Raw genomic sequence first — 12,131 nt, 5'->3', positions numbered from 1 at the left:
GAGACATGAATTTGAATCCCCTGCAGCAGCTGTGAATTTAAATTCAATTAATTAAATCAATTTAGGGTAAAATGTTTTTATTGGTTCTGGTGAACATAAAAACAGATTTACAAACTTTCTTCAACACCAGTGTTGTTGACTCTTTATTGCTTAGTGAAATAACCAACCACAGTTCGTGGGCAATTAGGAATGGGCAATAAATGGCAGTGAAGTTCATATCCTGTGAATTCATTTTAAAAATGAAGACCAGAAGTAAAATCACCCATGAGTGAAATTTTAATTTGAAAACAATACATTTATTTCAGAACAATGGAAGAATAAACTTGATTCAATTTTATGCTGATTTAACAGCTATGCAGAAAATCATTTTCCATTCATTAATATAGACTTGGACAGAAAAAAAAGCCACTTCTCAAATTCAAAATTGTTTTTTTTACTTGGTAGATTGTTTGTGGTGGTATAGGGAAGCTAAAATCTAAGCAAAGGTAAACAATTTGATCTAAACTCTTACTGTAATTTCAGTTTTATAAAAGTGCATTTGTATTGTAACGAAAGTCATTACTTTATTGATCCTACAGTTATCACATAATTAGATCAGTAGGGATGAAGAAGGACATTTGGCCAACCTGAACTAGCCACCCCATTCATATGATTTCCTATTGTAACTTTTACAGATACTTCAGTCAAATTGTGAAAATAATTTTAAATTTCAATTTTAAGTTTAGGCATTCTGCACAGTAACAGCCCACAAGTCGATGATGCCCAATTTCACCCAATTGACGTACAACCCCTGGTACATTTTGAATGGTGGGAGGAAACTGGAACACCAACAGGAATCCCACACAGACACAGGGAGAATGGACAAACTCCTTACAGACAGCATGAGATTCGAACCCCAGATCCAATTGCTGGCGCTTTGACAGTGTTGAGCTAACTGCTATGCTATCCGTGCCAACCAATTTTGGCTGGAATTTCTAGCCAATGTTTTACAGGCAGACAGAGGCACCCAAATCAAAATTTATCTTGTGAATTTTTTTCTCCATGACCTTTTAACTGAAATTCTACTCCATGTTTTATAAAATATGAAGAAAATGATTTTGATATAATTTTTAAGTTATATTTTACTTATTTCTGTTTTTGATTCCTTGTCCTAATCTCGCAATATAATTTAAATGGGTATAGATTTGGATTTTTCAATCCTCTCCGATTTCCAGTTTTCTATTTGAAAGAATAGACTTCTTCGGATGTTCTCTTTTATTCACCAGGGCTATCCATTGAAATTGGAGATTGATCTGCTGATTCTTCTCTAGTGCGAAGAATTAGAGGCCAGAAGTGAGCCAGTTATTAAGAGGACATGTTTGACCAATGGCTGAATTTTGTGAAAATTAGAAAGCAGCTATGAGGATGATGTTTACAATGCTCAATGTCAGGAAACAAAACCCTCAGTCCAACCTGCCCATACCAGACAAAAATGTTCTACCCTCAAGTCCCACCTGCCTACATTTGACTCGTATCCCTTTAACCTTATTCTATCCAAGTTTCTGCCTAAATCTTTCATAAAAGTACTAGTTGTACCTGCCTGAACTACTTCCTCCAGCAGCTTGTTCTGTAAACTCACCATTCTTTGTGTAAAAACAATGTATAACATTATTTGCAATCATTTATCTTGCCAGTAATACTGAGAAAAAAGCTTCCAGTCATTTAATCTCTATGAGGTTATGTCTTTGTTCAGTGCAAACAAACTAACAGAAGAAGAAATACATTGCAGTATATTGAGATGATACCACAAAATGAATGGCTTCAGTTTCTCACATGACAGATAACCTGGTGAAGAAAGCATGTGGGATATTGTTGGATCATAAATATTTTACCTACATTAATTTCAAGTGAACTTTAACTTTATTGATTGATGGAAAAATCGGTAGCAGTTTTTAGTTACTAAAACTGAAATATAGCTTATGACAGGCAAGTCAATGATGACCTAATCATTATAAACAAACTAGCTGACAAAAACTTCTTTGTCTCTTTCTCGTTTGAAAACCAACCTCTGCAAGGTTCTTGAAAGGTCTGAAGATTTTATTTGCGATATTTCCCTATTTCTAAATTGATAAGTAGGTGGAGTTTCTATTAATAATTTCCTGAGTACATTTATGGCACTTAAAGCAATCTATGTTGATTTGGACGTGAACTCCTTTTAGCTTTTCTCTTGTACTTATCAATATTCTCAAAGGTGCATAAATTCATAATTATTGTTACTTATTCCAAGTCCATCCATGGTTATAACTCCATTGGCCATACAATATCCTGTAGTCTATGCATAAGCTTATTTTTTTAATAGTTTTCTGCATTGGGAGTACTGTGGAAACCTTCTTTCTTAAGAACATAACTTTTTGCATCATCCAAACTTGCAAAATGCTCCCAAATGATTAATTTTACAATATCTTGATTTTCTTTTCCTTGGAGAGAAAGTATTTTTCCATTGAGCATTTACAAAAATCTAAAGTTAAAAATATAGAGTCGCAGTCTTTCCATTTGTTGGTGTATTTTAAACCCTTGTTTTTAAACATGAATGTAAACAAGTTCTTCATATGATTAGAATAAAGTTTTTATATTTAATCTTCTTTTTAATATATATCAGGGCTTTTCTCAACCATAATGCGTGACCTGGCCAATATTTCACATGATGGACCAAAATGGATTGTGTTAGATGGTGACATAGATCCAATGTGGATTGAATCTCTTAATACTGTGATGGATGACAACAAGGTTGGTCACTATTTCAGAGATTAATTCAGGCTGGTAAAGCTTATTTGAGTAATAAAACACTTTCAAATAATGGATTGCCACTCTTTCACTGTACTTCAGTTGACAGGATGATTTGGAGGAAATTTTTTTGCCTTTCCTTATATGACATTTTAATTCATCCTAATTTAATTCCTTTTAGCTTTGAATTTAAGATTTATGTCAAATCCCTGCAACATCATTTGCTAAAATGGATGATGACACCTCAGACATTCTTTTGGGAATTCTACTCATTCTTGCCTTTTCATCAGGTTTACATTCTTTTCCTTTGGCTGGCAAATCCTATGTTGATTCTTTTTAATTCTGAAAGATTGGAAGACGTTTAATTACAAACCAACTGTGCCGGTTGAAAATTTAATTTGAACAGATAAGCCCCACTGGTCAATTCTGTAATCTTCAAATAACATATTTTCTTAGATTTGCTTTGAATTTTTCAATCTTTTCCATAACAAAACTAATTTACCATGAAACTAAATCGTGTAAACCACTGAAATTATTGAATGATCACTATATACTTTTGAAGTAATTTTTAGTAATTTTAAATTAGTTTACTCTTAGGTGGAAAATTGAATATTCTTTGGAAAAAGCAATTTTTCAGCATGATGACCATTTTCAATGTAAATAAAACAGTGGAAAGTTACCATATTGGAAAAAAAAATAATTGTGTGTTTCTACATTCAAAACTATAAATCTTGATCAATCATTCTCATTTTTGTACAAATGTTTTTAATAAATACCAGCAGTCCAATTCCCTCTCTTCAAACTTTTTTTAGATGGTCCTCTTTAAAAAAAATTACTATATAAAGAGATCATATACCTGTCTTGACTTTTACTCTTCAGAGACTTTTGCCCTTTGCCATGGTTGTGGGGAAAAAAACAAAGTTACATTTGTCCAGTGGCAGTTGGATGTGAAATTAAAAGCAAAAATTTTCTGCCTATCAGTCTGTTAGTTTGCAAATTTAATCTATTATAATTATTACAGTTAATAGGTATTCTTAGTTTCTCATGGAAATTATAATTTTTTTTTTAATTTGGCTTACTTACAAAATGAAGATACTAACTCTTGCTAGCAATGAACGAATTCCACTGAACCCCACAATGCGTTTGCTGTTTGAAATAAGTCACCTGAGAACGGCTACGCCGGCCACAGTGTCTCGAGCAGGAATACTCTACATCAACCCTGGAGATCTTGGATGGAACCCGTAAGATGTTTCTGTTTTTTTTTTCAGTCTAAATTCGTTTGTACATTGTGAAATTAAGACAGTAAATAATAAAGTTAAAACTATTTATGTTAAAACAGAATTAAGAAAATATAAATTCAATGGTCATTTAAGGATGGGAAATCTGTTGCAACCAGAATCAAATGTACAACTGTGTGGGATATGCACAGTATGAACCTATTACAATTGACTCTGGTCCACCACAAATATATCTGCAGCATGCATCATCAAACCAATGCACTGTAGGTTCTTGCCTGTGCTACTCTGACACCATCCCCCAACCTATATCTCTAACCTCAAAAAGAACAAGGGCTGTAGGTGAACACCATTTCTTCATGTTCCTTCCCAAGTTCCCAACTTTGCTTGATTTAAATTGTGGAACTTCTCACCCAGTAGCATTGTGGAAACACTAGGCAGAAGGACAGCAGCTGATCAAGGAAATGATTAATCACCACATTTTCAAGGAAAATTAGCTTGGATAATAAATGCTAACCTTGCCAGCAATGATTTCATCATCAAAAAAAGGTAAATATAAGGGATGATCTCTGGAAACCAGTCTGACCACTTTATCCAGTATGCCAAGAAGTGTATTTTTCGTTGGAAATGTTTGTGTAATTCTTGCCTTAAGACCACATAAGGCCCATATATATGCTAAGATTTAAAAACATGGATAAGATAAAATACAAAATTATTAATTTGATTCTCTTGTGTATTTCATTAATAATTTTTTTGTTTGTTTTTCAGTGTAGTAGCCAGCTGGATTGAAAGTCGTGAGGTGCAGTCAGAAAAGGCAAATCTTCTCATATTGTTTGATAAATACTTTCCTACCTGTCTTGAAAAGTTGCGAACAGGATTTAAAAAGATTACTCCACTTCCAGAAATCACCATGGTGCAAACAGTTCTTCATCTGATGGAATGCCTTTTGACACCAGCCAATGCACCTGCTGATTCTCCAAAGGAGCTCTATGAACTCTATTTTGTGTTTGCTTGTGTTTGGGGTTTTGGAGGTACCATGTTTCAAGATCAGGTAAGACTTGGATATACTGGATACTTAAATTTCATTCAATGTTTCATGCATTAATCACCACCCAGGTGGATACTGAGCATGATATATTTTTGATAAAAATGTTTCACCAATTACACAGACATTATTGCAACCTCATGAGGAGGATCATCCTCAACCTTGTCCTAAACTTGGGATCTCTGTGATTACAGAATGTAAAAGCTCGCTGTCATAAGATTATTCACAAGCAGTGAATAGGGCATGGGTAGTGCAACCCTGTTACAGTGCCAGCGACTGGGACTGAGGAGTTTCTGCAAGGAGTTTTCATGTTCTCCCCCTGTCTGTGTGGGTTTGCTCTTCGTTCTCAGGCTTTTTCCCACCGTAATAGGGCAGCTCGGGCTTGTGGGCCGAAATAGCCTATTAGTGTGCTGTTGTGATTAGAATCTGTAAACAACTGGTAAAATTATTATCATTATTTTCATTAATCTTTGCAGCTTTTGGATTATCGTGTTGAGTTCAGCAAATGGTGGGTGAATGAATTTAAATCAGTCAAGTTTCCATCCCAAGGGACTGTTTTTGACTATTACATTGGTTCAGATACAAAAAGGTTTATTTCTTGGTCAGAAAAGGTGCCTTCGTTCGAATTGGATTCTGATTCTCCCCTTCAGGTACTTTAATTAAAAATATATATAATTTTAACAACAGTTTTTGTTTAAGCTTTTCGTGCAGATACCATCTGCGACGTCGTACTGAGTCATATAGACCATGATTGACTGATCCTGTGTAGGTCAGCTGTAATGATGAATCAGTTGTGGGTGGACTTGTTTTAGATGGGTGCTACTGTTAGTTTGGAAAGGACATGGGGTAGATTAATTAACGACAGTCCAATTAGCTGTAGAATAGTTGTGGGCAAATTATTGATTGAAAAATTCTGAGCAGAAAAAAAATCAGTATTTGGAGTGGACCAGTTGATCAAGAATCAAATAATCAAGAGCAGACAAAGAATTGCTGGAGGAACTTAACAGGTCAGACAGCATCCATGGCTGGAAATGATCAGTCGACATTTCAGTTCTGAGCTCTTTATCAAAATGAGAGAGAAAGGGAAGAGATTGCGTATGTAAGGGGAAAGAAGCTGGGAAGAATCCCAGAAGATGTGAGAGGTGGAGAGACAGGTCAAGAGGGAAAGCATTAGGAAGGGAAAGGGAAGAAAAGTAGAGGGGAGGGATATACAGTAAGTACTGGACTACGTAAAGAAGAGATAGAAACAGAAGAAGCAGATGGGGCTGGGGCCATTATCAAAAATGAGGGAAAAAAATCAACCTTTAGATTTAAGGCTGTCTAGGATGAATATAGTGTGTTGTTCCTCAAATCGAAATGCACACTTTTAAAATTTTATTTCCTAATTTGTTATTTTGTGTGACACAGGCTGCCCTTGTACATACAACGGAGACAATTCGTCTGCGTTACTTCATTGATCTAATGATCGAGATAGGTCAGCCAGTGATGCTAGTAGGAAATGCTGGAACAGGAAAATCTGTACTCATGGGAGAAAAGTTGAATTCTATTAACATTGAGGAATATTTGATTCAGGCTGTTCCTTTTAACTTCTATACAAATTCTGGAATGTTACAAGGTATTGAAATAAATTCTTGCCTCCCATTTGACTGTGAATGGCATTTGGGTAAAGCATGAGAAAAGGCCTCCTGTATGAGAAGACAACAAACTCCTCCAATTTCTGTTAACCTTTGTTGTACACAATGTGTTAGAAATTTACTGTCATAGCAAAGAAAATATAAAGTATTTTTTAAATGGTGAGGGGTTGAACGATTTGATGAACCTGAGTGTCACATTAGTGAAAGTCACAAGCAGTGAGTAGGCCAGTAGCAGAGTCATCGAAACAGGCCACTCGATCCAACTTGTCCATGTTGACAAAGTGCGCTGGCCTTTATTGAAGAAAGACTTGAAGGAATAAATAGAACATTTTTAAAAAATGATTTTGTTCTATGACATTTTGAAGGTCAAAAGCATTTAATATAATTAGATTACTAAATTGAAGAGTTTATTCTTAACTTTCTTTAGATGTTCTTGAGAAGCAATTGGAAAAGAAAACAGGAAGAAACTTTGGCCCTCCTGGAACTAAGAAATTAATCTATTTTATTGATGACATGAACATGCCTGAAGTGGATAAATATGGAACTGTAGCATCTCACACATTAATCAGACAACACTTAGATCATGGACATTGGTAAGTAATCTGTTTAGATACTTTAAACTGTAAATCCTGGCATCAATATTCCACCATTATTGAAAGTCTTGCATCTGAAGTTTTCTCCTTTATCACTTTTTGATCACATTTTATGTCATAGTTTTCTTGATAATATTTGAAAATTTGGAGATCCCCTTTCCAATTCCTTTATATTTAGCTAGCCGTTTTCAAGCAATACAATCTTTGTATACTAAAAGCTACTGAGCTACCTCAAAGAATAACTGCTTTGATTTAGCAGCTGGCCTAAGGAAGCTAATGCATTACAATTGTTAAAGTAGTCCAAGGCTCTTGCAGAAGTCTGTAAATCTGGACTCCTATCGAGAAGTTAAACGTCTTTCTATTTATCAATAAACCCTTCTACAAATTATTACCAGTTACACCATGTGGTGCACTGTTAGCCAGAATCAGACACACACAAAGATAAAGACTGTACAACAGGCTTTAATCCACAAACACTTCCACAGAGCGAGGCTGGCTGTGGCTGCAGCAACTCTGAGTGAGGCCTCAGGAGGCTGGCGCAGGCTTATATCCCGGAGGGTGATTGACACCCGACCGGGTGGGGCTTGATCCATTCAGGCCGACTGATTGACAGTCGGCCAGGTGTTGTCCTGTCCCCTTACACTCCTGCAGGTACAGAGGTTGCTCCTTGCAGTAGGCCGGTGCTGTACCTGAGGTGCCAGTTGATGAAGTAGACAAAGATGATGTGGTCAAACAATAATCATGGCTTTTATTAGCAGAAACTCATGGTACAATAATGAAAGACAATAGATGCATATACAATTATATCCAAGGGGAGTATCCTTAACAGTCGAGATAATGCACAGCCAATGTTAATACAGCAAGGCTCGCCAGAGGGGAGACAGGCAGCTTGGCAGACATTCACCACAGTACCACCACATAACATTACAAATAATTGTGAATATAATTTGAATTATTGATTTTTTTTTTCTCATCAGGTATGATAAGATCAAGCTGACTTTGAAAGATATTCATAATTGCCAGTATGTTGCCTGTATGAATCCCACAGCAGGTAGCTTTACAATTGATTCTCGGCTTCAGGTAATTAATTATGAGATGATTTGCTTTTAAATATGACACACTTTGTCATTTAACACTGGTTTACACTTCCTGCATATTTTCCTCCATTTTTAATTGATAACCTCACATTAAATTGGTAATAAATTGGAGATATATTAATAATGTTTTTTGTATAAAATCTTTCACCAGGAACTGTAGATTTCTGAACTTGATATCATCCCTAAGACATAAAAAATAAGGTGCTATAAAGCTGTGTCAGGGAGAAAATTGGCTGACATAATCAGGCAATCCCAACTGTATTGGTTTAGTTTCTAATCATATCAGATACTCAACAATGGAAATTTAGCCTTTTTATTATACTTTTCAATTGTTTCCTTGGAATGTCAAATCTGTAAAATGTTTGCTATAGGGCTTGATAAAGTTAATATTAAATATTGCTAATTTTTTTTTCAAAATTGAGCTGAAACTATTCAGTCACATTACAATTCTAAATGTAATGTACTAGAACGATATTTGAGAAAATAATTAGGAAAAAGTACAGAACACAGGTGTGTAAAATGACAGAAAAGCCATAAATAATTAACAGTTGTGAAGAACAGAATAGGCTACATGATCTTTGATCAAAATTTCTATTTATTATTGTACAATAATGCTATTTAATAAATCTTAAAACATGACATTTAATTCAATGCAAAAATCAAATCTATAATGAACATGGGCTTTTTCATGTTCAGTTTATGGTTTTCATCTATTAACATCTCATTTAAAAGCATCACTTTCTGCTCTCCTGTTATATACACTAGCATGTAGAATTTTTCAGTAATTCATGAAGAAAGTAGCAAGGGAAAAGAACCTTTTGCAACTTTTTGTATTACAACAGCTTCATTAAAAACAAAACTCTGTCAAAGCCGTTTTGATGTCGAAAACATTTAGAAATACAACATTGAATAGACTTGAATTAAAACATATTAAAATACAAATAACATGTACATTCTGAATATTGTTTTTTGCTGAATTGCCATTGCTTGAAATGTCTGCAAACTAAGTATAAGAATATTTTCCTTCTGGTTTTAGTTATGTTATCAAAAGTTCATTCATAAAAATTGACTTCCGATCAAGCAAAACATGATTCATGCAATAGGTTTTATGTTTAGTTTTTTCTGCATAGCCGTGAGAATCCAGTCTTCAAAAAAGATTGATCTATGATTCAGCATTTACCTCCAAACACACAATGATTTTTATTATACATTTCAAGAATAAATGGTCATTGTTGCAAAGCTCATTTAGATAGGAGAGTTATGCAGCTTACTGAACATAACTTTTAAAGAAGTTTTTAAATCTGCTGATTAAGGGAGCAAGAACAGGGGGATGAAAGAGGGTTGTTTTTCACAGAATGGTAGGTGCATGGAACGTGTTGCCGGCAATATAGGTGGAGGCAGGTATAATTGGATCTTTTAAGAGGCTATTAGGTATACAGAACTGAGAAAAATGGGGTGCTTATGCAGTAGGGAAATTCTAGGCAGTTGTTAAAGCTGGTTATTAGGGCAGCAGAGCATGTGGACTGTGCTGTAGATTTCTATGTTCTATTATTATGTAAGTGGTTCAAAATATCAAACTCACTGACCAGGTGCTCAGGAAGAATATGCAAAGGATCTGGATAGAGAACATTTTACATGTTCCCAACCCTTTTGTATCTTTGTACAGAAAATAAATTACCAGAGACTTGGAGTAACGTAATGGAAGATCTAAAAGAAATGAAGCAATATGTTTCTCATTCATCACATTTTTCAATTTGTACAAAATCTGATTCATTTACTGTGCACATAAATCATATCATTCAAGGTTACGTCCCATTACTTGTTAGTTTAATTGGGCAGCAATTGGGAAATTTACAAGTGCAAAAATAATCACGTTCAGAATTGAAAAGGGGCAGTGTTTTGTCATGATCTTTTTTCGCCATTAGTAGTGACAGATTTATAGTCACAGGAAAACAGAGGATGATACAAATGAATTGCTCTGTAATCTATGCTTCCTTCTGGGTTGCACAAAGATTCCTCAGAAAATGGGCTTGTATCCAGGAAAATCTGGACCATTACTTTATTTTATAGAACTGTTTAATCAGTACCATTTATGCAGAACATATTTGTCCTGTTTTAGATTATAATTATCCCAACTAGCTTTAATCTTTCCATTCATGGGGGATGTTTTCCATGTGTAGCAGTAATAACAACCTTGTTGCTGAACACAGCAATGTTTTCAATGGTAAAGCTTAGGAAAGTATTTTTATTCCTTGGATAATGTTCGTTGATTATACTAGGATCATTTATCAATTCAAAATGTTTTTAATGGTAAAATAAATGCCCAGAAAGCCCTAAACTGTAATAGCATTGCATTCGCGATGGTGAGAGGTAACAATTGTTAATGCTAAAAAAATGGTTGCTGTTGTTCTTTCTGCTTTCTGACCTGAAAGGGTTTAAATCAAAAAAGTATTTGCATAGCCACTATCAACTGAGAAAAAAAATCAAATATTTCAAAAAATAGTATAGTAGAATATTAATCATAGATCAGACATTTTGATTCTTCTGTCCATGAGGATCAAAAAGCAATGTCATTTTTGTATTGGTTATCAAAACTTCATTATTTATTGTTTATCCCCAATTTTCCTTGGAATTGTCATGGTCTTGGGCCTTTTTAACTGCCAGTACTGAAGTTGAAATTGAGAACTATGTGGGAAATGTAGCAAGAATGAGAAGCAGCTGGATGCTGAATTTGGGGTGGTTGTCTGGGATCAGGAAGAACATAAGGATGAGTGGGTCTGAGAATACAAATGTGTGTGTGATTTAGGTCAGTTTTCCTCTTGCTATTTCTGTAACCAATTGCCACAAATTAAGTTGTGTCCTTCAAGATCTGAACAGTTTTGACAATGTTGGTGCAACCAATTTTATGGTGAGGTGATTGAAGTCTCTCAACCTTAAAAAAAAATTTCCTGGGTTGAAGATTTTACTAAATGGAGTTGATGGTGGATAAGTACTGATTATTATTATTTAAGTAGATAATAATCAATAGAAGATTTTCTTGACCATGTTTGTTTTAAGACTATTGGAATTGATAAGTTCAAGATGTCTAGGGCCACTCCCTCCCACTGTGCTGGAGCCCCTTATGCATTTATTTTGCAAGTGGGAGAGGACATATCCACAGAATGTGGTGACCCTGAAACTGAATGGAAACACGAAAGAAATCATTCCTGCTACTTTCTCATGAAAACTAAATTTGTTGTCGATAAAGTATCACTACTTTGAGTCATCTACATTTCATTTTGCCTGTAATAGAATTTATATGTATAATTTGTATTTTTAGTGAAACAAATTTTACCTTTTTGAAATATTACTGTCGAAGGTTAGTTATTATACTGTTGCACAAATAATGATATTTTCTTGATCTTATTATTTCAGCGCCATTTCTGTGTCTTTGCTGTTAGTTTCCCAGGACAAGATGCACTTCAATCCATCTATAGTGCTATCCTCCATCAACATTTAACGAACCAGAATTTTCCATCATCCATGATAAAGTTCCATTCCCAACTGGTCACTGCAGCTCTTGGTATATGCATAAAGAAGCTCTTATCTTTCCTATGTCCATTTCCTTTCTAGGAATTCAGTTTATATTTGTTTATAAATTACCAGTGCTCTGATTTTTCCGACTCATAGTTTTTGTCTGCATCAATCTTCTTTAAAGGTGCATTTATTCAGGTTAGTGGGGAATCACTGTGTGGAAATTCCTTTTACTCATTCTGAAGAAACTT

At 34.7% G+C, this 12,131-nt stretch overlaps 1 protein-coding gene across 11 annotated transcripts in view; it reads left to right on the top strand.

The window, feature by feature from the left end:
• The window catches only part of LOC138759488 (dynein axonemal heavy chain 17-like), a 192,057-nt gene that overhangs the window by 109,780 nt on the left and 70,146 nt on the right, over nucleotides 1-12,131 (top strand). For all 11 annotated transcript variants that reach the window (XM_069929995.1, XM_069929994.1, XM_069929996.1 and 8 more), the window contains 8 exons: nucleotides 2,639-2,766; nucleotides 3,856-4,004; nucleotides 4,767-5,049; nucleotides 5,520-5,693; nucleotides 6,451-6,658; nucleotides 7,105-7,270; nucleotides 8,248-8,350; nucleotides 11,782-11,929. In XM_069929995.1, the coding sequence (XP_069786096.1) occupies nucleotides 2,639-2,766; nucleotides 3,856-4,004; nucleotides 4,767-5,049; nucleotides 5,520-5,693; nucleotides 6,451-6,658; nucleotides 7,105-7,270; nucleotides 8,248-8,350; nucleotides 11,782-11,929 (1,359 nt within the window). The remainder of the gene's footprint in view (nucleotides 1-2,638; nucleotides 2,767-3,855; nucleotides 4,005-4,766; nucleotides 5,050-5,519; nucleotides 5,694-6,450; nucleotides 6,659-7,104; nucleotides 7,271-8,247; nucleotides 8,351-11,781; nucleotides 11,930-12,131) is intronic.

This window comes from Narcine bancroftii, chromosome 3 (genome assembly GCF_036971445.1).
Source record: "Narcine bancroftii isolate sNarBan1 chromosome 3, sNarBan1.hap1, whole genome shotgun sequence".
In the NCBI taxonomy this organism is placed as follows: Eukaryota; Metazoa; Chordata; class Chondrichthyes; order Torpediniformes; family Narcinidae; genus Narcine; species Narcine bancroftii.
This window is presented reverse-complemented; position numbering and strand designations above follow the sequence as displayed.